Genomic DNA, 26,278 nt, shown 5'->3' with positions numbered 1-26,278 from the left:
GGCGCGCGGCAGCCCGCCCTGGGTTGTTGTTGTCCGCCCCAGCTGTCACCGCATGCATACCAACCAACCTACCCTCCTGCCACCGCTTCACCAGACACTCGTTTTTTGTTTTCCCTCCTGCAACAGAAACAATACATACCCTTGGCTCTCAGCTGCTGACAGAAATCCGGCATCCACAGCCTTCGATAGGCCGCTCGCTTTTTTCTTGGTCCCCAACAACCGGCTCCCGTCTTGTGCCCCTCCTTCACCGACCCCGTTCGATGGCTTTTTAGGGTTCGATTTGCTTGCGTCGTCCCAAACCTAACCAACGCCCCACGACACGCGTTCTGCAACAACCGCTCGACGACGACGATCCGTTTGTGCCCGACCGCCCGGCCCGCGACGACATACCCTGAGCATTGCGACCTTTGCACCCATCCAGGACCCTGCTTTTTGGGTGGACGTCGGTTTCCGTGCGGCGGTTGGCTGGTTTCACCTTGGGTATTCGCCGGGCTTCCATTCTCCTCCGCCTGGGACATCAGCACAACCGCAACGGTAGCGGCAAACCCCAAGCCAGACCTCGGGTCTCCCTGGCGTTCGGCTGGCCGTTGGTTGCTGCTGTACCTGACGTCCGTTTTGGTGTTCCGGAAGAGCGCAACAACACCGCCTGCCGCGACTGATGAAGACGCCCCGCCGACGATCCCCAACTCTATCTCGTCTCGTTTCGTCTGCGACACGGCAACAGAGGCACCATGGTGAAGCTAGACCTTGACCACGATTACTACGCAGACCTTGAACTGCCCGGCCCGGTGGACGTGGCCGAGGTCAAGAAGCAGTTCAGAAAGCTAGGTGCGCCGCTCCGGCTCCCCGGCAACGCCAGAAACCGCCGTGGCTAACGTTGCATGGTCCCCAGCCTTCAAGTACCATCCCGATCGCAATCCGGGCGAAGAAGAAGCCGCCAAGGAAAAGTTTCACATCATCCAGGCTGCCCACGAGATCCTGACAGACCCGGTCCAGAAGGCCAAGGTCGATGCCGCCCGCCAGCAACGAGCCTCGGCGCGGTACCCCGGCGCGTCGGGGGTCCGCGGAAACCCATGGCAGAACATGGCAAATGACGTGAACCAAAAGTACGGCGCTCCTCCGAGACGCCCGCCCATGCCTGCCCGCCAACCCGCCCCGACGGCAGCCTCCGCGGCATCGACCAAGCACCACTGGGACTGGGCGCAAAAGGCCAAGAGCAAGTCGGAGAGCATGCGGGCTCACATGGATGCCTGGGACCGCGCTCGTCCGCAGCCGAAGCCGGCCCCGTCCAGCAGCACCCGCCCCGCCCCTCCGCCGAGGGAACCGCAGCCCCCCCGCACCGCGTCGCAGGCCAGGAAACAAGAGGCGGCCTTTGGAAACCGGAAGGCCGGCTACGCCTCGGGGTCGCCCACGGACGACGAGCCCCCTGCGAAGAGCCAACACTACGCGACCGGCCCGCCCCCTGCCGTGCCGCCCAGGAAATCCGCCCCGGCGCCGACGCCTTCCTTTGCCGATCCCGCCCCCCAGTTCGACCACCCCTTTGTCGAGACCGACCGCCAGCGCACCCCCTATGCCGCTAACGTCGGCGAGAAGACAAACGTGTTTGAGAACGTCAACGTCAACCGTGCCAAGAGCATGAGAGACGGCATCAGGAGAACCCAAGACTCAGCAGTGGACCCTCCTCCCACGCCTCCGCACCGCCAGCGAAGCGCCAGCACCGGCTCCGAAAAGCCTCCCTTTGCCAGCCCCACGGCGCAGCCTTCGTTCAAGTTCCCGTCGCGAGCGAGCGCCCGGTACAGTCCCCATGCTGCGGAAGCGAACTCGGCCCCCCCGGGCGCCTCGTTTCCGGAGACGCCCAGGCCAGCTTCGCCTGCCAGCAGCACTCATGGTGAGCACACATCGGCCGCCCTCAACCCATGCCGTGGACTTGGATTGGCTGACGTCCTTTTGTTTTTTTTTCCTTTTCTTAGCGACGGTCAATGGCCATGCCGCCTCAGTGCCCAGCAGTCCCAAAGTGTACGCGATCCCTCCCCTGTCGACCCTCCGGCATCTGCACGCGGGCGCTGCATTCGCCAAGGCGCGCATGCCCCCGCGACAGCACTTCCCCGGCTCTGGAATCCCCGTGGCTCGCGCGGCGCGCTTCGAGTTCCCGGCATACAAGCCGGAAGAAGGCGCGAGTCCAGCTCCGAGTGGAGACGGAAAAGAGAACAGCCCCAACCCCTTCGAGATCAAGCTGCAAGCGCAGATACAGCAGCTTTTGTCTCAACCCCGGGTGTCCACGCCTCTCAAGCGAGCAGCGTCTGGCACCGGAGGAAGCGACGCACGCCCGCCGCCGCCGCCCTGGCCTAGCAAGCATGCTAACAGCACGGCCTTCTCTAGCTTCTCGGTTCCGATGGACGACAACGTCAAAGCCCAGTCCCGCTTCACCCGCAACAGTGCGGATAACATCAACACTCACTTCGAGGCGGACGATGGGACGGGAGCCAGCGGTTTCCAGTTTGGCTCGGGCGGGGCTGACGACAGCTTTGTGCGGGCGAAGCAGCGGGCTCGCGGCCAGGGATCGCCGCTTAGGAACGGGTTCACCGCCGCTCCGGAGCCGGCCGGAGAAGCTCCGCGGCAGCCCGACGCGGGCGTCAAGAAGAGCGATTTCCACCCGGAACAGTGGGAAGATTTGGGGCCCGAGATCTTTGTGCCGCCCCAGGCCGCCAAGCCGACCGTCTCGCCGACGCGGCCGTTGCGGCCGATCAAGAAGCCGAGACCGGTCCGCACCGCGACGGCGGGGGCCGCGGGCGCGACGGACGACGAGGCCAGCGGCGATGACAGGGTCAGGGAAAGCCCGGCCCGGAGCGGCGCCAACGGGTCGCGGAGGTCCAGTGCTATGGACATCGATACCCCTCCATCCGAGCCGACCAAGGCGGAATGGCGGCCAAGCAGCGTCGGCGGCAGCGCGGGCGCCACGCCCGCCGTCGCCGTCCCTACCGCGGAGCCCAGGCTCGGCGCGGGCTTGAAGATACCGAACCTGAAGCCCAACACGGTCGGGTCCGAGGACATGGACGGCTTCACGCGGCCCCTTTTCGCCGAGTTCCGCAACGTCGAGCCGTTTGCGCCGCCCAAGCCGTCCGGGCTCGACTCCTTCGCCGACCTGAGCACGAACCTGCCGTTCCCGAGCCGGCCGTCGGCCAAGCTGCACCTGGATCCCGAGAAGGAGATGACGCCGCCGCGCCCGCCGCGGCAAGTCGTGGTGCCGGCCCCTCCGCAGGCGCCCCGGCCGCCCCAGGGCCTCTGCGTGCCGAGCGCCGTCAAGGCGACGGCGCCGCACCCGCAGTGGGCGCCCTACGCGGCGGCGTTCGAGGCGTACATGACGGAGTGGTACGCCTTCAACCGCAAAATGACGGACCACTTTGCGGCGCGGCAGCGGCAGATGGAGAACCGCGGGTTCGGCTGGGTCAACATGCGAGGCGACCACGGCGTGGATGAGTACCTCGAGGCGCTCGAGACGGACAAGTTCGTCCGGCAAAAGTGGATCGCGGCCTGCGAGGCGCACGACTTGCACTTTCGGGAGTTTATGGGGGTGAGGCAGAGGGTGCTGGGAGGGTTGATGAACTGATGATCAGCCTTCCTGTCTGGTTTTCTTTCTTTTTTTTTTTTCAACGCCTCCTAGGCAGGTGGTTGAGAAAGGGAAGCATTGGGGGCGAAGAATTAATGCTCCTCTGTCGGACTCTTTTTTTTTTTTTTTTCCCTCCTTTTGTTGTAGGGAGGGGGGAGGGGGGTCTTTGGAAGGACAGAGAGAAGGTGGGGTTAGGGGAGAAGAGAGGACATGATAAGGAATGCGGCAGTACCTCACGAGATGAGGGAGGGAAAGGGGGAGAAGGGGTGATGATGAAGTTCACGAAGAGAAGATGAAGGATCCATTGATCGGGCGTTTGATAGAGGACTGGCACTGGCGCATGCGCGGTTACCTATGTATGACCTGCTTCCTTACCTACGGTACCTACTGCTACTACTACGACTGGGGGCAACTCACCATCCTGTATTTGTATTGATGGCGGATTCTCTTCTTCTCTTTTGTTTTTCTTTTCTTTTTTTTTTTTTTTTTTTTGTTGTTGTTTTACTCGTCTTCTACGTTGGCCATGGACATGAGGAAAAAGAAGGAGGAAGGCAATGTTTGGCCCCTCCCAACCACCACCACTCACGACACCACACAGATGCATGGAACAGAACAGGGACATTTCTGACATCTTGACATTTTTGATAGACGACAGCCAGCCAGCCAGCTAGCCTGTTCTCCGCTCTGGCTCAAGCACCCACCCATGCAGTCCCTACACCGTACAATGGTCAGGCGAATTCCATGAACCCTTGATGCCCTTGTGCAAAAAAAATGCTTTATGGTGTCGCCGTCTTCACAAGCCTTTAGGTCTATCCATTGTGACCATGGGAGGTTGACGGGTCAACAACACATGACAACGAAGCTGGTGATGCAGCCGTTGGGTGATGGTTGGACCCTATTATTGCTGTACCGGAGGTCAGGATGGTCATGGCCGACGGGGAAGCCTCGTTAATGCAATCCTGCAACCCCCCCCCCTCTTCAAGGGTCGCGTGGCTCTGTCGACGCCGACGAGTGGGTCTTGGCGGGGTCTTTTTTTGGACGGAGACCGCCTAACGGAGCCGAAGTGGAAAGCGGCTTGGCTGACTTTTTGCGGCGTGCGACTGACTGGACATGGATTGCGGCGTGTGCCTGGCAGCAGCAGCAGCAACGGCAACAGCAACAACAGCAGCAGCAGCAAACAATTCCTTCTCTTTTTTTTTCTTTTTTTTTTTTCTTTTCTTTGTACACCTCGGCCAGCCATCCAATTTCCCAGTCGGTCGAGACTCTGCCTCGACACGACACGCAACTCCCGACTCACCTTTTTTCTTTTCCTCACGACCTGGGATTTTTGGATTGAGCCGGCCTGGTCCTGGAGTCGCCCCAACCAGAACACCCCCCCCCCCCCCCCTCCCCCAGCCGAAACCTAACCTCACCTACATACAACTCACGTTCCTTGGGCGCCCCCCCCCCCCCCCCCCCCCCGAGTTGGCCTTGTCGTCGGCTCCCTCTCCTTCTCTTGACACATACAGCGGCCCTGGTTCCAGGCTAGGCTGGGGATCCAGATTGATGCGGCAGTGAATGCGGCCCGCGTTAGCAGCTTCTTCCTGGTATTGGCGACGTCTGCCTCCCTCCGCAAAGGCCAGCATCGCCCTCAACACCGTGGTGACAGCGGTATCAGCTTCAGCAGCAGCAGCAATAACAACAACAACAGCAGCAGCAGCAAGGTCTTGCCCTCGGCAACGACGCTTCGGCACCGCATCATCGCCGCTCTCCACGTCCGCCTGCCTCCCTGACCCTCTCTCTCGTCGACCGCCCTCGAGAAGCCGTCCTGCAACCTCTGTCCCTTCCCTTCTTTTGCGTGCGCTTCTCCCTACCTGGCGCTGCTCCTCCTTCTCTTCCTCGACCTCGGCCTCGCCTTCGACTGCCACCGACGCAGCGTTGTCATCCTTCGCGGCCGCCGACTCCCGTGCTCCGGCCGCCCGTCGCTCCCACAGCCCGAGCATGAACGGTACCAGTCCCGCCCTGCGTTCCAAGCGCAAGGAACCCCCCCAGACCATGGACGGCCGCCTCCCAAAACACCCCCGACCCAACGGCGATGCCTCCTCGGGCGGCGCCAACACCCCAGACCACCACCACGACGGCTTTGCCAGCGAGTCGGACTACGAAGATGACCGCCACTTGCCGCTGCTGCCCGCCGGCGCCGACACGGCCGAGTGGCAGGCCACCATCCAGAAGGTGGTGCGCAACGTCGTCTCGATCCGCTTCTGCCAGACGTGTTCCTTCGACACGGACCCGGCCTTGACCAGCGAGGCCACGGGCTTTGTCGTCGACGCCGAGAGAGGGTAAGCTACCATCGTTGGCTCCGTCCCTCTCAAGAATCACCATTCGCTAACCCGACGGCCGCCGCAGGTACATTCTCACCAACCGCCACGTTGTCGGATCCGGGCCCTTCTGGGGCTACTGCATCTTTGACAACCACGAGGAGGTGGACGCGTACCCCGTCTACCGCGACCCCGTGCACGACTTTGGCATCCTCAAGTTCGACCCCAAGGCCATCAAGTACATGCCCGTGACCGCTCTGGAGCTGAGGCCCGACCTGGCCAAGGTGGGCGTCGAGATCCGCGTCGTCGGCAACGACGCCGGCGAGAAGCTGAGCATCCTGTCGGGCGTCATCAGCCGCCTGGACCGCAACGCCCCCGAGTACGGCGAGGGCTACAGCGACTTCAACACGTGCTACTACCAGGCCAGCGCCGCGGCCAGCGGCGGCAGCTCGGGCTCGCCCGTCGTCAACATCGACGGCTTCGCCGTCGCCCTGCAGGCCGGCGGCCGCGTCGACGGCGCCTCCACCGATTACTTCCTGCCGCTCGACCGCCCCCTGCGCGCCCTGCGCTGCCTGCAAGAGGGCCGCCCCATCACCCGCGGCGACATCCAGTGCCAGTTCCTGCTCAAGCCCTTCGACGAGTGCCGCCGCCTCGGCCTGACCCCGGAATGGGAGGCCCGCGTCCGCCAGGCCTTCCCCCACGAGACCAACATGCTCGTCGCCGAGATCGTGCTGCCCGAAGGCCCTTCGCACAACAAGATCCAGGAGGGCGACGTGCTGGTCGAGGTCAACGGCGAGCTCCTCACCCAGTTCATCCGCCTCGACGACATCCTTGACTCGAGCGTTGGCCAGCCGGTCCGCTTGCTGCTGCTGCGAGGCGGTGAGGAGGTCGAGGTCGAGATCGAGGTCGGCGACCTGCACAAGATCACCCCGGATCGCTTCCTGTCGGTCGCCGGCGGCAGCTTCCACGACCTTTCGTACCAGCAGGCCCGCCTCTACGGCGTCGCGTGCAAGGGCGTCTACGTGTGCGAGGCCGGCGGCTCGTGGCGCTTCGACAGCGCCGAGAACGGCTGGATCATCCAGACGGTCGACCAGAAGAAGACGCCCGACCTCGCCACCTTCATCGAGGTCATGAAGAACATCCCCGACAAGGCCCGCGTCGTCGTCACGTACAAGCACCTGCGCGACCTGCACACCCTCAACACCACCATCATCTACGTCGACCGCCACTGGTCCAAGAAGATGAAGCTGGCCGTGCGCAACGACGAGACGGGCCTGTGGGACTTTACCAACCTCGCCGACCCCTTGCCTCCCGTGCCCCCCGTGCCCCGCAAGGCCGCCTTCATCCAGCTCGAGCACACGTCGCACCCCGCCGTCGCCGACCTGGTCCGCAGCTTCGTCCACGTCAGCTGCACCATGCCCGTCAAGCTCGACGGCTTCCCCAAGAACCGCAAGTGGGGGATGGGCCTCGTCATCGACGCCGACAAGGGCCTCGTCGTCATCTCGCGCGCCATCGTGCCCTACGACCTGTGCGACATCACCATCACCATCGCCGACTCCATCGTCGTCGAGGGCAAGGTGGTGTTCCTCCACCCCCTCCAAAACTACGCCATCATCCGCTACGACCCGTCCCTGGTCGACGCCCCCGTCCTCAGCGCCCGCCTCGGCTCCGAGGAGCTGACCCAGGGCGCCGCCACCTACTTCATCGGCTACAACCGCATCGGCCGCATCGTCCACGCCGCCACCACCGTCACCGAGATCTTCGCCGTCACCATCCCGGCCAACTCGGGCGCCCCGCGCTACCGCGCCCTCAACGTCGACGCCATCACGGTCGACACGAGCCTCAGCCAGCACTGCGGCAGCGGCGTCCTCGTCGCCCAGGACGGCACCGTCCAGGCCCTGTGGCTGACGTACCTCGGCGAGCGCAACCCCTCGACCCACCGCGACGAGGAGTACCACCTCGGCCTCGCCACCCCGAGCCTGCTGCCCGTCGTGCGCCAGATCCAGCAGGGCCTGACCCCGCGCCTGCGCATGCTGCCCGTCGAGTTCCGCGCCATCCAGATGTCCCAGGCCCGCCTCATGGGCGTCTCGGAGAGCTGGATCGACCAGGTCTGGGTCGCCAACTCGCACCACCACCAGCTCTTCATGGTGACCAAGCGCACCATGTCCCGCCTCGACGAGGCCGCCGAGGCCGGCGCCGCCGCCGCCGACTCGCTCGAGGAGGGCGACATCCTGCTGTCGCTCAACGGCAACATCATCACGCGCATCTCGGACCTCGACGTCATGTACTCGCACGAGCGCCTCGACGCCGTCGTGGTGCGCGAAGGCCAGGAGCGCGCCCTGCGCCTGACCACCGTCGCCGCCGACGACCTCGAAACCACCCGCGCCGTTTCCTTCTGCGGCGCCATCTTCCACGCCCCGCACCACGCCGTGCGCCAGCAGATCAGCAAGCTGTTTAGCGAGGTGTACGTCTCGGCCAGGACGCGCGGCTCGCCGGCCTACCAGTACGGCCTGGCCCCGACCAACTTTATCACGCACGTCAACGGCAAGCCCACGCCGGATCTGGAGTCGTTTTTGAAGGAGGTGGTCAAGGTTCCGGACAATACCTGTAAGTCTTCTTTTTTCTTTTCTTTCCATCTTCTTTCCCTTTTTTTATCCTTTTTTTCCTTTTTTTTTTCCTTTTTTTTTTTCCCGTTGCCTGCTCGCATTGAATTCCGCCCCGCCGCTTGCTTACGCCGCTCGACCAGACTTCCGCCTCCGCGCCATGACCTTTGACAGCGTGCCCTGGGTCGTCACCATGAAGAAGAACGAGCACTACTTCCCCACCATGGAGCTCATCAAGGACCCGACCGAGCCGTGCGGCTGGCGCCGCGTCACGTACGAGGGCGGGCACGTCATCCTGGGCGAGGGCCCGGACGGCGTCATGGCTCCCGCCGGGGAGAGCACGGATACGGATCTTGACGTTGGGGTTTGCGATAACTAGGTGGTGTTGGTGAAACGTGATGGGTCATCATGATGTGCGCGACCATGATACGACACGACACGACATGGCATGGCATGGCCTGCCGTAATATGGCATGGGGAAAAGAAAGAAGAATGGACCTCACCATCTGGACATGTTCATTCGCCCCGTCCGCATCTATCCAAATGGCTCGTTTCATTGTTCAGAATTAGGTGTCATTCAGTCATGCCATGTGCACGCCACGCCCTCCAAGCCCATCCTCTTCCTCTTCCTCCTCCTCCTCCTCCCTGTGCCCTTGTAGGCCCTTGTATTTTGTTCTTTCTTTTTTTGTTTGGATGCACGAACAAGGAAGATGCTCCTCATCGTAGATAGCCATTCGTCCTCACATTTCCCCCTTCCCAAATCTTGCTGTGCTGTGAACCCTTCATGACATGGCCGTGTCCGCCGCCGCATCCGCCGCCGCATCCGCGCGCCCGCCCGTCTCGGGAGGGGGACCCTCACCTCTTCTCCCACGCCGCCTGGGCCTGGGCTGCCTCGTCGGCCAGCGCCTCGGCCACTCCTGCCGGAGGTGATGATGATGCCGAGGCCAGAGGCTTCTTCCCCGCGGCGGGAGTGTCCGCGTTGTTGGTGTTGTTGTCGTCGTCGTCATTATCGCTGTCCTCGTCACGACCGGCGCCGGCGCGTGTTGCCGGTGTCGTCGTCGCCGTCGTCATCGTCGTTGTTGTTATTGTTGCAGCCGCCGGGCCGTCTCCCACCCTTTCCTCGGGTCCTCCCGTCCGTCCTTCATCATCGGCCTTCCCCGCCACGAGCGGGAGGCGGTGCTGCTGCTGCTGCTGTCCTTGGCTTGGCCCTTCTTTCCGTCCCTCGGCTTGTGAGTACGCGACCGGCAACCCCTTCTTGGCATGCGCCTCTGAGAAGTCGCCCGTGGTCCGCCGGCTCGCATCCGACGACGCCGTGACCGGTCGCCCGTCATCGCTATCGTCTATCCCCGACGACGAGACGATCGCGTACCCTTCGGCTGCCGGGGTCGACGCGGCGGCCGTCGGGGCGGGGGCGGTGGCGACGCTGGCGATCGACGTCCTGTTGCTGGCGCTGCCCTGCTTGCTCTTGCCGCTCGCCGCCCGGCTCCAGCTGGCCGTCCACCCGGCGATGACGCTCGTGCGTTTGCTCTCGGTGCCGTTCCCGTCGTTGCTCGTGCTGTTCCTGGGGCTCAATACGGCGCCCGCCGCCGCCGCCGATTCTGCCGAGGTATCCACCGTCGGCGAGGCCAGGGGCGTCGAGGAGGCCGAGCGGCCCCCCCAGCCGCGGCGCTTCTCTCCTGCCCAGGCCGCCCAGCTGTTCACCAAAGCGCCGGCCTTGCTGCCGACCGTCTGGAGTGCGCCGGTGCCGGTGGTCTGATCTCCATCTTGTTGTTGTTGTTGTTGTTGTTGCTGCTGCTGCTGTTGTTGTTGTTGTTGCTGCGGCTGCTGCGGCTGCTGCTGCTGCGGCGGCGGCGGCTGTTTTTCCTGGCCGTTCTGGGGCTCCTTTTTGGCGTCTTCGCTCTTCTTGCGTTGCGCTTCTCGCAGGGCCTCCACGTCGGCGTACAGCTTGTTGAACCAGCTGCTCGCCTTCTCACGTCCCGCGGCGAGGTTTCGGCCGAGAACCTCCTTGCCCTGCGCCAGCCTCTCGTCCCAGTGCAGATCCTGCACCTGCTGGGCGATGCGGCGCTGGATGTCCTCGATGGTCAGCCCGCCGGCGCAGGGGTGGCGCGGCTCGACAATGTCGAAGAGGTGCGAGTCGGTGTGAGCGTTCCAGATGCGGTAGTTGTCGGTGCGGGTCCAGGCGTCGACAAAGTCGTTCCCAAAGTCGAGCGACGGGTCGCCCTCGACGTCAGGCAGCAGCATGCGCGGGTTGTTGGCGTGCTTGGCCAGGTGGGCGCGGTACTTGACCGAGGCGAGCAGGGCGAGCAGGTATTCCTCGAACTGGACGCGGATGAACTCCTCGCTGCCGACGTAGCCCATGGTCTTGGGCCGGCTCGGGTTGGCGTCGTCCCACGTGTCGTTGACGTTTTGGGTGATGAAGTCGATCCAGCGGCGGTCCGGCGTCGACAGCTGCAGGGCGGCGCGCAGCGAGGGCGACGTGACGGTGATGGCCCCCTCGTCGAGGTTGACGAGGATGTCGCTGTAGCGGTCGCGCTGCTGGAGCAGCAGCGAGTTGGTGCTGCCGATGATGTACGACTTGGTGCCCTTGTCGGCGAGCACGTCGAGCTGCTGCAGCGGCGTGTAGGGGCCGAAGAGGCTTCCCTTGCCAAAGATCTGGAGCGGCAGGCCCATGTAGGTGAGCAGCGAGTTGCGGTCGCTGGTCCGCAGGCTCGTCGGGGTGACCAGGGCGCGCTCGTAGCTGTCGAGGTCCGGGCCGGCCGAGTCTTGCAGGTTGCGCAGCAGGCCCGGGATGAGCGAGATGAGCGAGAACTGGGTGAGGCAGAGGCGCTCGCAGCGGGTCCCAAAGAAGAGCATCTTGGGCTGCAGGAGGGCGCACTTGAGCAGCACGAGGGTCTGCCAGCGGAACTCGTGCACGAGCTCGCGCAGGCTCAGGCCGAGGTACTGGTCGCGGGAATCCTTGTCGTCGGCGCCGCCCACGCTGAGGCCGCGCCGCTTGTCGTCGGCGAGGCTCTCCTGGAAGCGGCGCAGTATGTCCACGTCGGTGAACTCGCGCTGGGCGAACCAGGCCTTGGTGACGACGCTGAGGCGCTCGCGCAGCACGCCGAAATGGTGGGGGCTGTCGGCGACGACGACGACCGCCTTCTGCACCGTGGATCGGGTCACGTCGGCCGGGCGGTTCAGGAGCTGGGAGGAGTCGATCTGGCGGGTGCAAGAGATGCCAAAGAGCGACGTCGCAGGGCTGGCGTCGGTCGCGGGACGGAGCAGGGTGAAGTAGGAGAAGTCCTCGGAGAGCCTAAAGAGTCAGAGAGGGAGGGTAACCCAGGACACGAGGGAGGGGAAAAGGGGGGCCACGGACGGGCCGAGGGAGCGACCGGAACGTACGCATGAGCACCATCGCTCAGGGCCATGAAGGGGAGCAGCCCCCAGTCCCACTCGACGACGGGATCTCGCCCTTCGTCGACGCCAAACCACCGTTCCACCTCGGGACCGCGCGCATGATGAAAGTCGACGACGGCGACGAGGGGCACAAAGCCCTTGCGGGCGCCCTTGTCGACCGTCGGCGTGGGAGGGACCGACATATCCTTGTTCCGAAGCGTTTTGGCGTCTTGTTCTTGTGGTAGGCCGTCGTCTCCTTTTCTCCTCTGGTTGTTGTTTTTGGGGGGGGGAGGGGGTGGTTGGTGATGGCGCCCCCACGTGCGAGGGTCTCGTCCCAATTCGATGCGTAGCCTCTGCGACTACGAAACCGGTCCCATCGAGACGCCAGGCCGGGGCATGGGCCGTCGTGTGCTCCTTTTATGCGTCCCGGGGCCCTGGCCGAAGAGGGAAGAAGAGGTGTTGGGAATGCCCGAGTTCGGGCCTGAGGTGGTTCGGTGCTGAGTATGTAGACGCCAATGACTCGCCGGTGGAGCCCCCCCCCCCCCCGCGGGCGCTTGTCGTGTCTGGTCTTGTCTTGTTTTGTACTGTAACATGGCCCTTCCCGTGTTACGTTTCTTACCTTGTCTTGGGTGGAAGGAGATGTACGGTACCGTACCGCAGGCTCCATGCCGGCCCCGCCGATTTGGGGGGGTAACTACACGGTAACTACTGTGTAACTATATAGTACTACTATCATCACTACATAATACTGATGAACTCATCTCACACGCAGCCTGACAGGAAAAATTCACCACCACCAACTTCTCGCAGCCGATTCAAATCTCAAGTTTCCCATTTGTGTATACCGTCGTGTCGTGAACCCCCCCCCCAAAAAAAAAGTACATGCAGTGCTTCATAGCACCGACAAAATGGTCCAAAATATCCTCACCTCCCTTCCCCATTCTAGGGTAACTACTAGTCAACGAACCATGCGTCCGCCCCAGCCCGGATTATCCTTCGCTCTTGTAAACAGCACAGCCTTGGAACTCCTTGTCCCCCCCCCCCCCCCCCCTCGACGCACCGTTTTCTTTGTCATTCTCCAAAACGCCTAGGAACTTGTTGCAAGAGCTCTGTTTCCTCCATACATCCCCCCCTCTGCCTGCCTGCCTCCCAACCCCGAAGCCCCCCCCCCCCCTCACTGCTCCATGGTGGGCAGCTGCCCGACGTTCGCCGCCTCGACTTCATGGTAATCCAGTATCTCCGAGTACCTGTTGCAACCGGCGTTAGCATGACCAATGCATCCGAAACCAGGCGGGGCGGGGCCAAGGCAAGCGCGCACATCATGACCCTCCACGTCTCGATGGGGAGATCGGCGTCGTTGAAGCTCCAGTCAAACTTCTCGTCGGCCACGGGCTCGTCGGTCGGGTCGTGGTACGGGGCCAGGTACTCGTGGGCCAGCGCCTCGGCCGCCGTTATCCGCTTCTTGGGGTCGAACACGAGCATGCGCTCCAGGAGGTCGACAGCCGCCGGCTCGGCGTTGGGAAACCGGCTCCTCAGCGGCTGCCTCTCGCGGCGAGGCAGCGACTTGACGAATCGCAGGGTCTGCGGCCCGAGTCAGCACCGCTTCCGTTCCTCGGCGTTGCAGCACGGCCCGACACTCACATTCTCGCTGGCGATGGTGTTGATGACGTCATCGGGCGGCGTGCCTAGCAGCTCGGTGATGATGGAGAACTGGTTGACGTGGTCCTTGCCCGGGAAGAGCGGCTTGCCCTCCATCATTTCGGCAAAGATGCACCCGGCGCTCCAAATGTCCACCTCAACGTCGTACTTTTGCCACGTGAGCATGATCTCGGGAGCCCGGTAGTACCTCGTCGACACGTAGCCCGTCATCTGGGGATCTTGGATGCGAGCCAACCCAAAGTCGCAGATCTTGAGGTCGCAGTTCTCGTTGACAAGGATGTTGCTGGGCTTGAGGTCCCGGTGGACGACGCCGGCCGAGTGGACGTACTTGAGGCCGCGCTGCGTGCGGGGTCAGCGAGGCTTGTCACCCCAACGGAACCCTTTCCGCGACGGCGGCACGCACCATGATCTGGTAGAGAAAGTACTGGATGAACTGCTTCTCCAGCGGACGCGACGTAAGCAGGCGGTGCAGGTCGGTTCCCAGGAGCTCCGTGACGAAGTAGCTGCGGATCGTCAGCAAGCCGTGTCTTTGGGTCGGCGGCCGGGTCCGGCGGGGGGGCGCTTGGGGCGCTTGGGGGGCACTTGCATGTCCTCGAGGGGCGAGATGAAGATGTCGTTGAGCGAGATGATCTAGATGCCCAGCCCCCACGTCAGCCACCGTCTTGTTCGGCGTTCCGGAATGCCGCCATGACCCACGTTCTCGTGCTTCAGATGCTTGAGCAGCTTCAGCTCGCGGTACGTCCGCTTCGCGAGCACGGGGGTGCTGAAGGGCTTCATGATCTTCTTGATGGCCACTTGCTGGTTGGTGAGCTGATCTCGGGCGGCGCTGCAAGGGGGTGGCAGCTCGTCAGCGCCCGAACGCGAGAGGGTCGAGGGGGTCGCGGGGGTTGAGGGGGTCTCATCCTACCAAACGAGCCCGAAGGCTCCCATGCCAACCGGCTGGAGGTCCGTATACCTAACCCGGCGTCAGCGCCTCTTTCGGGCCTGTGGTCGGGCATCGAGCGGAGCAGCGCACCTCGAGGTGATCTCGAAGGTCGTCCCAAAGATCTGGGAGCGCACAAACTCGGCCATGGCGGGCAACGCACGATCCGTTCGACGGGCGATGGCGGACAGAGGTTTGTTGGTTTGGCGAGAGTGCGGGGCAGCAATTCTCGGGAGGTTGCGGCGGGCGGCGCGGCGGGGCAGGCCAAGCTAAGTCGCGCGTCGGCTGTCGAGCACAAGGCAACGCAACGATGGACGATGGTGCAAGACGGGAGGGGGGGGGGTGGATGCACCGGTCACTGCGCGCTCGAGCTTTCCTCGATGGTGTAATGCAAGTCCCGGACGGGTGGAGAGGGAGAGTCGGGCAAGCGAGGACGTCTCGTCCTAGCAGCACCGTTTTCGATGGATAGCGCTGTTGATAGGGCGGTGCCGAAAGCAGATGGTGGAGGTTGGGGCGAACAGCCGGGCACCGTTAGCGCTTCACGTTTATCGGAACGGCCGGCCAGCGTGTGCAAGAGAGAGCAGCGTTGCACTGGAGCCCGCCAACTGCGTCAGTGAGAGAGAGAGAGAGAGAGAGAGAAAGGGCAAGAGAGCTAATGCCTCGGCCGGGCGTCAGGTTGAGCGTCAGGACAGGCGAGCTTTGCCCTGCCGGTACCTACCTAGGTACCCAGACAAAGCCTTCAGGCTCCGTTCCGAGGACGCACAGTTTTGTCGTTTTCCAGCTTGTTGTTCCCCGGCTGCAATGGGGGAAGCGTTCAAGCCGTGTGATTTCCAACGTGCTGGATGAGCGATGGAGAGAAAGAGAGAGAAGAGAAAGCTCCGGTCTGGCTGGACTCGGGCGCGGGTCGGTGCACTAAACGCGGGAAGCCTTGTGGGTCCTGGGGAAGCTGGCCGAGCCGCGTGTCTTTGCCAGTGGCCAAAATCGCCGATCCGGACAGAGGTATCGAGCCAAGCCTAGGGGGGGATATTTGTCATGGTTGACAACGGAACGAGTCGAAATTCAGCACATGGTCACGTACCTCGGGATGCTGGCCGGGGAGGGTAAGGGAAGGATCTGGTCCCGTCGTCCGTCGTGTCGCGGAGGGATATGGGTAATATAGTTACCTGTAGGCGGATGGGCAAGGCGGATGCAACGAGCGTCAATGGCGACCGTTGTGCACCCTCCATGAGGGCCAGGGCCGGTTCAAATACCTGCCCGGACCAACAACCATCTGATGGTTCCATCGCCGACCGGGACAAGATGGCTGGGGTGGGAAAGGGGGGGTGAGTTCCCGATCCAGGATGCCATCGCTTGCATCCCGTCCGGGACCATGCCGATTACCATGGCAGCGCCCAACTTTCCCGTCCCGCCTGCAGAGCAATTCCATGTCGAAGCCAAACCGTCGACAGCAAGACATGGCACACCTAGGTACGGCAACATACTCAATGCACATGAAAACTTGCGGCCGAGAGAGAGGTACCTACGTCAGGAACCTGTCTGCCACCACCACCCTCTCACACACTCATCCCCGCCGCCCCCTCTCCCAAACAAGGGACATGTTCAACTTGGCACAGGGCAACCAAACTCGCGTCCCTAGGTCCCATCCCAAAGCCTCTTTTGTGCATGGACCGCAAAACTTACTCAGGATGATCCCTCACGGCCTCCGGAATGCTCTCTCTCTCTCTCTCTTCCCCCCTCCCCTCCCCAAAACAAAATAAAAAAAAAAACAAGACCCCCCCGCCCCTGGTCCCCGTCCTTCACGCCTCCTCCTGGTCGGATCCTCTTCTGAGAGGGGATGTTCTCGTCGATTCCACCCCACAAACGGCCCAGCCAAGCGCTCGATCATGTATCGCTCCCTCCATGCAGAAGATCGGTCCAATCAAGAGATGCTCACGCACCAACCCCCAGAGTCGACTCCCTTTCCCGAAACGGACCGCGCGAGGGGTTCGGCAATGACGTACGTCACATTGGCGGAACAAAAAAACGGCGTTCGCATACCCCTGCCATGGCGGGGCTTGCCCGGCAGCCAAGCCTCGAGCAGCTCACCCGTCGAGATCGAGACGAAAAAATTGGATGCTTGGGGGTCACCCTCCACACGGCGAGCGCTATGGGAGGGGTTGGAGCCTTCATGTGGTATACCGCCTTTGTACGACGTGGCGATTCCTGGGGGGGGGGGGGGGGTTCGGTGTAGTATGGAAGCGTGGCAACCGACACGTTTTCTTCAGTTGGAGAAAACACACATGGTCGTCATTCCCACGGAAGGAGGCCGAGGGCGAAGCTCAGGGGTCGTCGCTCAGCTCTCTACTCTTTTCCCCGTCCATGAATCTACCGTAGTACCTATGTACGCCGTATGAACTAGTATACCTCCGGCCGGTCACCCCGATCACCTCAACCGCACCACCAATCCTCCCCACTCGCAGATGCAGATCACCAACAACAAGCACGAAACAAGAAACATCAAAAAAAGAAAAAAAAAAAAAAAAAAAAAAAAACAAAAGAGGTTGAAGATCCCTGGATCGTCAGGGGCTGGCGTCGCTCTTCCTACTACTGCGTACACAGTTGACATTCCCGTACCCACGTGAAAGCGCCCCCTGTCACTCAGACCCGACATCAAACCCCTTTCTTCCACCCTTTTGTCCCCCCCTCCCCCGGCAGTCCCATCTTCCCGGCGCCCCAACCGGACCGCACCCGAACCGAAACCGGGACCCAACCTCTCAAGTTTCTCCAGGACCGGCATCTCACCGCCGTGCATTTATGTCTCTTGATGAAACCGGGAACCCGAGCAGGACCCGGACCGGAGACAGGGGACGGATGAAGAGACCCCAAACACCTGCATGCTTTCCCTTACCGCCCCCCCCCCCCCCCCCAAAATAGGCCATTTCATCTCTCACAACGCAATGTCGGCCATGCGCGCGTTCGCATCTCTACACAGTAGACGCTTGCAGCCTACCGCGGCAGGTATAGGTAACCACGGCAACGGCGCTTCAGTGACAGCTCCAAGCATGCGTGCCGGCCCGGCCAAACCAAGCGCCGAAACGTCAGGGTGCAGCAGCTTGCTCGACGCCACGCTACACAGTACACGCCAACTACCACCGTAATACACCACACCACGCAACACCACACCCCGGACCGCCGGGGGTTGTTCCCTGGAGGCAACGACAATGACAACAAAGGGCCCGGCAACCACGGGACGGGATCGCGACGTCTCCGAAGCGATCTGGGGGCTACGTACCTCCCTCGTAGCCAGCGTATAGAAATGCCCTGCTGCATGGAGCAGGATTCCCGATTGTTGACATGGCTTGTTGGGTGGCCGTGATCCTGACCGACGAGTACTGTGTACACAGTAATACTACGTCCAACCCAACTCGTCCATGACGTCATAGGGGTGTCCTGGATTGGGTGGGGTTGCAGGAGGCGCCATGCGGGTTGCCCCGCCGCACCCTCGCCCCAACAAACATGAATTCCAACGACATAGTATGGACCCGACATAGCAGAAACAATCGACGGCCAGCACAACAGGCAAATAACATCGCAACAAGTGAATCCAATTTCGGAAATTAAGGCTGGGAACCAGAGGATACCGGCCGCCAGAGAGCCTACCCTAGCATCATTTTCCCTCCCCCCAAACCGCCACCATGGCTTCAAGACCCTGACTGACGTCTTCTTCTTCTTCTCCTCCTCCCCCGCTTAGTCATCCTCGTCCTTCACCTTGAGCGGCTCAATGTTCCAAATCTCCTCGGCGTACTCGGTAATGCACCTGTCCGAGCTGAAGAAGCCCATGCTCGCCACGCTCTTGATGCACGACGTGATCCAGGCCTCCTGGTCGCGGTAGGCCACGTCCACCTGCGCGTGCGTGTCGATGTAGCTCTGGAAGTCGTCCGACACGAGGTAGAAATCGCCGTGCTCGCGCACCGCCGAGATGAGGCTGGCGAAGCCGTCGGGGTTGCCGAACGTGCCCTTCTCGATCTCCTCGAACACGCGCGCCAGGTCCGGGTTGAGCTCGTGCTTCCCGTACAGGTGCGAGTGCCGCAGCTCCTCAACGTGCTCGGCCAGGGTGCCAAAGAGGAAGATGTGGTCCTCGCCGATCTCGCGCGTGATTTCGATCTGCCATGAGGTTAGCAACCAAGTCACCTCGCCCGCCTTCTTTTTCTCGTCTCGGTCGGCGGCGGGGAGGCGGGACCACTCACGTTTGCACCATCGCAGGTTCCGATGATGAGGCCGCCGTTGAGCACAAACTTCATGTTGCTCGTGCCCGAGGCCCTGGTGAACACAGGTTAGTTTTGCACGACAACGTCGCAGAGAGAGAGAGAGAGAGAACAAAAGAAAGGACCCCGGAGAAACGTACTCGGTGCCTGCCGTCGAAATGTGCTCGCTAATGTCCGAGGCCGGAATGATCATCTCGGCCTTGCTGACGTTGTAGTCCTCAATGAACACCACCTTGAGCAGATCGCCAATGTCCTTGTCGTTGTTGACGACGGCGCCCACGCTGTTGATGAGGTGGATGATCTGCTTGGCCATCCAGTAGCCCGGCGCCGCCTTGCCGCCAAAGATGGACACGCGCGGCAGCTGCTTGGCGCGCTCCTCGGGCGTCATGGCCTTGAGCTTCAGGTAGCGGTGGATGGCGCCAAAGATGTTCATCTGCTGCCGCTTGTACTCGTGGATGCGCTTGACCTGGACATCAAACAGAGCCCGGGGGTTGACCGTCACGCCCGTCGTCTCCTTGATGTGCTTGGCAAGCCGCACCTTGTTGGCGTACTTGATCTCGGCCCACTCGCGGCGGAAGTCGGCATCGTTGATGTGCTCCTCGAGCCTGTTGAGCTGCGTCAGGTCCTTGAGGAACCCGTAGCCGCCCGTCTTGCTCGAAATCAGCTCCGACAGCCGCGGGTTCGCCTGGTGCAGCCACCGGCGCGGCGTGATGCCGTTGGTCACGTTGGTGAACTTGTCGGGCCCAAAGATCTGCACAAAGTCCTTGAAGATGGTGGTCTTGATCAGGTCCGAGTGCAGCTCGGCCACGCCGTTGACCTTGTGGGAGCCGACCAGGGCCAGGAACGCCATGCGCACCATCTTGGGCTGGGACTCCTCGATGATGGACACGTCGCGCAGGAGGCCAAAGTTGCCGGGGAACTCGCGCTCGACCGTCTGCAGGAAGAAGAGGTTGATGTCGTAGATGATTTGCATGTGGCGCGGCAGCAAGTGCTGCAGCAGAGGCACCGACCACTTCTCGAGCGCCTCGGGCAGCACCGTGTGGTTGGTGTAGCCGAACGTGTTGACGACAATGTTCCAAGCCTTGTCCCACTCGAGGCCCTCGAGGTCGACCAGGATGCGCTGGAGCTCGACGATGGCGAGGGTCGGGTGCGTGTCGTTGAGCTGGATGGCCACCTTTTCGGGGAACTCGCTCCAGGGCCGCTTCGTCTTCTTGAAACGGCGGATAATGTCGTACAGCGAGGCGGCGACCCAGAAGTACTGCTGCTTGAGGCGGAGCTCCTTGCCCCTCTCGAGGTTGTCGTTGGGGTAGAGCACGGCGCTGATGGTCTCGGCGCGCTGCTGGTCCGCCACGGAGCTCTCGTAGTCGCCGCTGTTGAACTTTTGGAAGTCGAACTCGCCGCTGGCGGCCTTGCTGGACCACAGGCGCAGGTTGTTGGTGGTGGACGTCCCGTAGCCCGGAATGGGCACGTCGTAGGCGACCGCCTTGACCGTCTCGCCGCCCTCCCAGCGGTGGACGACGCGCCCGTTCTCGTCGGTCGACTTGACGACGTGGCCATAGAATTGGATCTGCGCTCCGTCAGCATCCCCTTTGTCCCGATCCGTTTCGGGCTCTCTGCTGCACTCACGTCAACGGTGACATCATGGCGAGGGAACTCCCAAGGGTTGAAGTCGAGCCAGTAGTCAGGCACCTCGACCTGGTACCCGTCGATGATTTCCTGCTTGAAGATGCCGTAGCGGTAGCGCAGACCGTATCCCCAGGCGGGGTAGTTGAGGCTGGCCAGGCTGTCGAGGAAGCAGGCGGCGAGACGACCGAGACCGCCGTTGCCGAGGGCGGCATCTTGCTCCTGCTGGATGACGTCCTCGATGCGGAAGCCGAGCTCGGAGAGACCCGCTGCAGAGAGTTTGGCTTGTTAGCACGCATCCTCCTCCTGGGCGGAAGCGGTCCTTCGTCGGGGGCTCTGCCTACCCTTCGCCAGCTCCTTGTTGCCCAAGTTCAGCATGGCGTTGTCCAGCGTGCGGCCCATGAGGAACTCGAGACTCAGGTAGTAAACGCGCTTGCTATCGGTAAAGGTCTGGCGCTGCTGGGTGCGGTTCCAGCGGCGGATGAGCAGGTCGCGGATGGCCAGGGCGGTGGCCGAGTAGGCGGCACTCTCATCGCAGTTGTACATGCTGCGGGCGAGGGTCGTCTCGACGTGGCGGACGACTTCACGCTCGAAGCCATCCTGGTCCTTGAACCCCTTGACCTGATGCTTACGCCATGCCTCCCTTTGGGGCTCCGGGATTGAAGCTGTTGAAACACAATGAATGTCAGCATCCTGGTGTTTTCTTTCCTCGGGGTTTTGTCTTGTATATTCAAAGCTCGGGCCGATCCATCCCCATCGTTGCGTTCCACCGTTCGATCGTGTGATAGATGCTTTCTCCCCTGAAGCCCTTCTCCCCCCTCCCTCTCCCAACATGGAGAACTTGCCGGGGGCGGGAGCGGGGTGCTACAACAGCCCCTTGGGCCATTGACACCACAGTCAAGAAAAAAAAGACTGGGTGCACAGCCTACATGGAAAGAAACGCAGGGAAAGAAAGAGGATGTTCAATCGCACCTTCGACTGACTTGATCTCGGCGGCGCCGAAGCCTGTGAGCGTCCGCTTGTGTTTGGGCCTGGAGATGCCCGCAGGGCCGATGGGGCCCGAGATGTCGACGATGGGCGCGCCCACCGACGGCCGCCGCTCACGGCGAGGAAGCTCTGTGGACGTCATGTCGATTGTCTTGCTGCAAGCCCTTTTTTCTTAGCTCAGTCCCTCTGCGTTCGGCGTGTGCCAACGATTGACCGGTCGCGCGTCCGTACGTACCTGAAGCGTTTCTTCTCCTGACAAGACCTAACCGGAGGGGTTTATGGTGTTGGAAGGACGAAGGGAAAGGGAAGCGGGTGGCGAATTTCCTGGGGAGCTGGCTGCTTCTGAGGAGCACGATGGGCTGGTCCAGCCTGCGTTGAGTGGGGTTACGCAACAGCTCGCGTGGTTGATTACGGCTGCTCCAGTCTAGGAGGGGACGGGAGTCGAGGTCAAGTCACGATCCGCCGGCCTAGCTCGTCCAAAGACCGGGAGACGTGAAGCAGATACGAGGAGCAAGTGATAAGCAACCGTGGGCTGGTGATACGAGAAATGGTCTTTGGGGAGGTTCGACCCAAGCGATATCTATGGCGGTTTGGTGATGCAAGCTTCCAGTTCTGACAGGATATCGACTTGGCAGAGGCCCAGCAAGCCCAAGCTGATGATGGTTGGGAGAGCAAGAGCGGGGAAGCACCAAGCAGCAATTCTTAGAACGGTGCCCGATGATGTTTGTATAAGTTAAGGCAGCGTGGCACGGAGCTCACTGGATCAGGTCCAAGGAGCTGGTCCAACGCCGCACGCCCCAAACCCCGCCGCCATCAAGAGGATCTGACTCACTGCGATGGAGCCGGTTACAGAGCCCCCTGGATCCGAATCCCAGGCGGTCGAATCTTCTCCTTGAGCTAGGTAGGTAAGGTAGGTCGGGAGCGGGGAGATCTTTGACGGTTATCCTTCGCTGTCCATGGCCCTCTCCAGCGCCCCGATCCGTAAACAGCAGCACCCTGCACGTCTCCCGCCATTATGCCCGTGATCCCACCCTGCCAAACAAAAAAAAAAAAAAAAAAAAAAAAAAAAAAAAAAAGCTGGAGTACATGCGCACAAACCTTGGATGATTTCCTTCTTCCCTTCTACCAGGTGCTCAGGTGTGGTCTCCAACGCCTGTGCCAACAACGGACATAAACGTTGGTGTCAGGTTCCGGTTCCAGTTTGAGAGCGCACACCCCCTCCCCCCCCTCCCCCCACCAACTCGCGAGTCGTGTCCCGCCGCGCTCCTCTGGTTGGGCACCTAGAATCGCTAGGTTCGTTGAGAGCGTTGCATGCAAGTAACTACTGCATTGTATTGGCTGCTGCATCACCGTTGCCCAGTGCCAGACGCCGCAGCGCCTGTGGCGCCACTTTGGCGCCGCGTATGGGAAAAAAGCGCCCGATCTGCCTGTTCCAGCTGTTCGAGACTCCATGTCCCGGTTCCGGCCTAGGCGAAGAAGCATCGGGGTCCCACCGCTGTGCTGTAGGTGGCGTCTCGGGTGCCGCATGCGTTGGCGGCGCGGCTGGCGGGGCTTTGGCTTTGTGTTTGTTCGCAAATCGTCGAAATCGTCGAGACAGATGCCGGCCTGCATCCGGGATGGCATCAGGTGATCAGGCGGTCTCGCCCAGATCCTGTCCGTGCCGTTGGTACCTAATCGATCAAGCAACCTACCTATAGGTAGGTAGGTTGGGGAAATGACCTGGAGAACGGACTGGAAGAAACCCGACCGACATGACGGAGCTCAGCTGCCCCGCATTTTCTGCCCCTCACCGGTACCAAGTGGCAGGTGCAAAGAAGCATTGCACAATACGCACGCTACTTCGTGGTACCTGGGCTAATATCCCAAGGTAAGAGACAGGATGAGAGCTTCTCCCTTCCAGGCCAACCGACCCCTCCCCTCCCCCCCCCCCCCGCCGACCCCCCGACCCCGCCAAATCTTCAAGTGGGCCGCCGCGGCGGGGCTGTCAGGTTTTTGGCACCTGGCTCCCTGAGCCAGCTGAAATCATGTCCCCCACACACTTCCAGAACTGGCAGGCATTTGACATCATCAGCCCGCTCCCAATCGCGTCTCGCCATTTTCTCAAAGTCATCAACAAGCTCGGGATTTGGAACGTTGCAGGTATCAGAGATTAACACGTCTTCAGCTGAACAAAAGACGAGCGATAAGAAGCGGGGCCCTATCCCGCCATAACCACAACCTCATCTACAACCGCACCCACAAACCACGTCGCGTCGCGAGGAGCACTACTTGTACACTAGCTCAGGCACCACAAATAGCTTGGGCCAGGGCTTCCCTTGTGGGGAACACCTCGAGCTCGGATCCATGTTACGCCAGCGAGCTGCAGCGGCCAGCTCCCAAGGTTGACGCAAATTCCAATCACTTTGAACATGTGGTCTGAACCTGGCAAAGCAACGATCCCCACAATTGTCCTCCCGCTACCTGCTTTCCTGGTCACCCTTATGTCTAAAGATATCTCCTGTGAATCCTCCCGGACCGCGGGACACGGGCCCGACGTCTGTGGCCCAGCGCCAAATCGGCGGCGCCCCCTCTCCTCATATCAGTCGTGGCCCGCCGCATACTCCATAAAAAGGCTCTTGTCCCCCCCCCCCTCTCCCCTTTTGCCAACCCGCAGAGTAAACTCAAACAAGACAATAAACAATAAAGCAAGTCCCGGCATCGCCCAGTGTCATCAGAAGGAAAAGGCCATGCGCCGCTGCCCCAAACATACCATTACAAGGGGAACCACCACATCCCTGCGAAACCACACATCGACAGGGCAAAAGCGGGGGATCTCTGTGCCGCTTCCATGTCTTCGCTTCCCGTGTGTCGAGACAACGTATAGGTAGGTTGTATAGAGCGCCCAGGCAATGGGCCCAACCGTGCGTTCTAAATCGTGGTCGAGAATGCCGTCCCGAGACGAACACCAGGAATGTGATGAGTGAAAGTGAACCGCCTCCAACGCCAAGATCCAATGCAACCGCCCCCTACGCCATGGGAAATGGAAAAAAAAAAGTGAAGAAAAGAGACCGGTGACCAGCGCAGAACGAGCAGTGGTGGAGGTAGTAGCGAAATGAACGCAAGTGTCGCATATACATGACGTGTGTGAGATGGTGGCTGTGTGACCGTAGGGGGGAAGGTGGGTATCGTATCCAGGAACCGGGTACAAAACCGATCGCGATCGGGTCGAGCTTCAGAGGATACCCGAGTCCTTGAGGGCGTTGTTCAAGATGGTCTCCTTGACGGCGGCAAAGACGAGGCGGATGTTGGACGTGTCGGTGGCTTGTGTGAGACTGTCGTGCGCGTGCATGGTAAGCCTACCGCACCGTAAAGACACGTGCGAGCATCCAGGAGGAGGGACACTTACTGTGGGTAGAGATTGAGATGTGCCCTGTTGACCTGGTTAAACCTCCAGAGCAGGTACTTGGCCGCCTTGTTGACGTCGGCCCCGCCCTGGTAGTCGGGGAAGTAGTTGCCCAGCGGTGATCGGGTGAGCTTTTGCTTGAAGATGTCAACCTTGTTGAGGAAGAGGATGATGCTCGTCCTGACGAACCACCTCGAGTTGACAATCGAGTCGAACAGGAGGAGACTCTCCATCATGCGGTTCTGGGGCTCGTTAGCGGCGACAGCCCAAAGACACACAGCCACCCACCCACACACACACACACACACGCACACACACACAACCAAAAAAAAAACCCTCCAAGGTGAGTCGCGTACCTGGCTGCTCTCTTCCAACAACACCTGGTCGTACTCGCTCAGCGCGACGCAAAATATGATAGACGTCACGTTCTCAAAGCAGTGAATCCACTTCTTGCGCTCGCTTCGTTGACCGCCGACGTCGAACATGCTGACCACCGGGTTAGCTCGAGCTCACGTCGCGAAGCTGGGACCAGAAGCCGACTCACTGGATGCTCAGCTGCCCCATCTTGAACCTCGTCTCGTAGATGCCCGTCGTCTTAATTCGTGCCCGCAGCACGTCCGACTCGTTGGGAATGTAGTCGGGCGCCACGATCCTCAGGGCCTCCTGGAAAAAACTGTGCGTCATGTCAGCGCTTCAGGCCCAAGGTGACAAGGAAGGGGGGGAAAAAAGCGAAGGCGCCTACTATTCTGCCGAATCCATCAGGTAGAACTCGGTCTGCCTCTCCATCAACTGCTCCTTGGCCGGGTCGGCCCAGACGGACTGGATTGCGACGCCGACCTTGGGGTCGATCACCGGGTACGGATCCGTCTGGTCGAGCTCGTAATCGAGCAAAAAGTTGCAGTATGCCCGGTTCTGGTCCACCATGGGCTCGATCTCGAACTCGCGCATCGCCGAGCAGACGGCCTTGGCGCATTCGACCAGGTTCTTGTACACGGTTGGTCGGAAGTTTGTGAGCTCTTCTCGTGAGTAGCCTTTGAGATGGATAATCTTCATCTGCTTCACAATCGTCGACTTGCCACTCTCGCCGGAGCCTGCGGGACGGTAGCGGGTCAACGGGTCAGCAAACAAAGGTCGGTCCCCCGCCCACCCCTGCTATGTTAAAAACGTACCCAGCAGTAGGATCTTGCATTCTTTCCTCAACCTTCTCATGTCCTCCTCAATCTCCTTGTCAATCTTGTTGCTCCGTTTCCTCCCCTCCGACTCCTCTCCACTGGTGCTCATGCACGACCCCATGACGACCATCGGCTCGTGAAGAAATCCCGGGGGTCGGTTCTCGTTGTATGTCGTTGTCGGTGTCGAGGGGGAAAAAAAGCGGCCGCAGGTGGAGGTGCACGTTGTGGCGCTGGCTTGGCTGGTTCACTCGTCCGGCGCTCCTCCAGCAACCATCGAGATGCTCGGGTCCAGCTGCAGGCAGATCGGATGCAGTCGCGAGGCCGGCGCGCGACGCGGGCGTGGGAGCGAACCCCGGTGGCGGAGAGGGCGAGGGAGGTTGCGAAGGTGATTCGCGGAAGCGGGA

At 61.4% G+C, this 26,278-nt stretch overlaps 6 protein-coding genes across 6 annotated transcripts; 2 read left to right on the top strand and 4 right to left on the bottom strand.

Annotated features, from left to right (window-relative positions):
• Positions 1 to 731: 731 nt before the first annotated feature.
• VTJ83DRAFT_4201 (uncharacterized protein) lies at positions 732 to 3,607 on the top strand (the record flags this gene model as incomplete). Its single annotated transcript, XM_071010665.1, has 4 exons — positions 732 to 828; positions 893 to 1,888; positions 1,971 to 2,016; positions 2,380 to 3,607. 4 exons carry the CDS (start codon positions 732 to 734, stop codon positions 3,605 to 3,607), a joined length of 2,367 nt encoding a protein of 788 aa, XP_070865651.1.
• A 1,980-nt stretch (positions 3,608 to 5,587) lies between these two features.
• VTJ83DRAFT_4200 (uncharacterized protein) lies at positions 5,588 to 8,889 on the top strand (the record flags this gene model as incomplete). Its single annotated transcript, XM_071010664.1, has 3 exons — positions 5,588 to 5,928; positions 5,996 to 8,514; positions 8,654 to 8,889. The coding sequence occupies 3 exons, from the start codon at positions 5,588 to 5,590 to the stop codon at positions 8,887 to 8,889; spliced, it is 3,096 nt and encodes a 1,031-aa protein (XP_070865650.1).
• Positions 8,890 to 9,365: 476 nt separating this feature from the next.
• VTJ83DRAFT_4199 (uncharacterized protein) lies at positions 9,366 to 12,088 on the bottom strand (the record flags this gene model as incomplete). Its single annotated transcript, XM_071010661.1, has 2 exons — positions 9,366 to 11,802; positions 11,892 to 12,088. The coding sequence occupies 2 exons, from the start codon at positions 12,086 to 12,088 to the stop codon at positions 9,366 to 9,368; spliced, it is 2,634 nt and encodes an 877-aa protein (XP_070865649.1).
• Positions 12,089 to 13,059: 971 nt separating this feature from the next.
• On the bottom strand, positions 13,060 to 14,615 carry VTJ83DRAFT_4198 (uncharacterized protein; the record flags this gene model as incomplete). Its single annotated transcript, XM_071010660.1, has 8 exons — positions 13,060 to 13,132; positions 13,204 to 13,466; positions 13,527 to 13,883; positions 13,948 to 14,047; positions 14,131 to 14,174; positions 14,241 to 14,370; positions 14,452 to 14,499; positions 14,560 to 14,615. The coding sequence occupies 8 exons, from the start codon at positions 14,613 to 14,615 to the stop codon at positions 13,060 to 13,062; spliced, it is 1,071 nt and encodes a 356-aa protein (XP_070865648.1).
• A 3,577-nt stretch (positions 14,616 to 18,192) lies between these two features.
• On the bottom strand, positions 18,193 to 21,462 carry VTJ83DRAFT_4197 (uncharacterized protein; the record flags this gene model as incomplete). The annotated part of the gene is made up of 6 exons (XM_071010659.1): positions 18,193 to 18,609; positions 18,693 to 18,765; positions 18,851 to 20,277; positions 20,337 to 20,602; positions 20,678 to 20,998; positions 21,306 to 21,462. The coding sequence occupies 6 exons, from the start codon at positions 21,460 to 21,462 to the stop codon at positions 18,193 to 18,195; spliced, it is 2,661 nt and encodes an 886-aa protein (XP_070865647.1).
• Positions 21,463 to 24,531: 3,069 nt separating this feature from the next.
• On the bottom strand, positions 24,532 to 25,995 carry VTJ83DRAFT_4196 (uncharacterized protein; the record flags this gene model as incomplete). The annotated part of the gene is made up of 6 exons (XM_071010658.1): positions 24,532 to 24,631; positions 24,706 to 24,944; positions 25,059 to 25,188; positions 25,247 to 25,375; positions 25,445 to 25,793; positions 25,872 to 25,995. The coding sequence occupies 6 exons, from the start codon at positions 25,993 to 25,995 to the stop codon at positions 24,532 to 24,534; spliced, it is 1,071 nt and encodes a 356-aa protein (XP_070865646.1).
• Positions 25,996 to 26,278: the final 283 nt, after the last annotated feature.

Source organism: Remersonia thermophila, chromosome 4 (genome assembly GCF_042764415.1).
Source record: "Remersonia thermophila strain ATCC 22073 chromosome 4, whole genome shotgun sequence".
Classification (NCBI taxonomy): domain Eukaryota; kingdom Fungi; phylum Ascomycota; class Sordariomycetes; order Sordariales; family Chaetomiaceae; genus Remersonia; species Remersonia thermophila.
The sequence above is the reverse complement of the archived record's forward strand: the minus strand, read 5'-3'. Positions and strand labels throughout refer to the sequence as shown.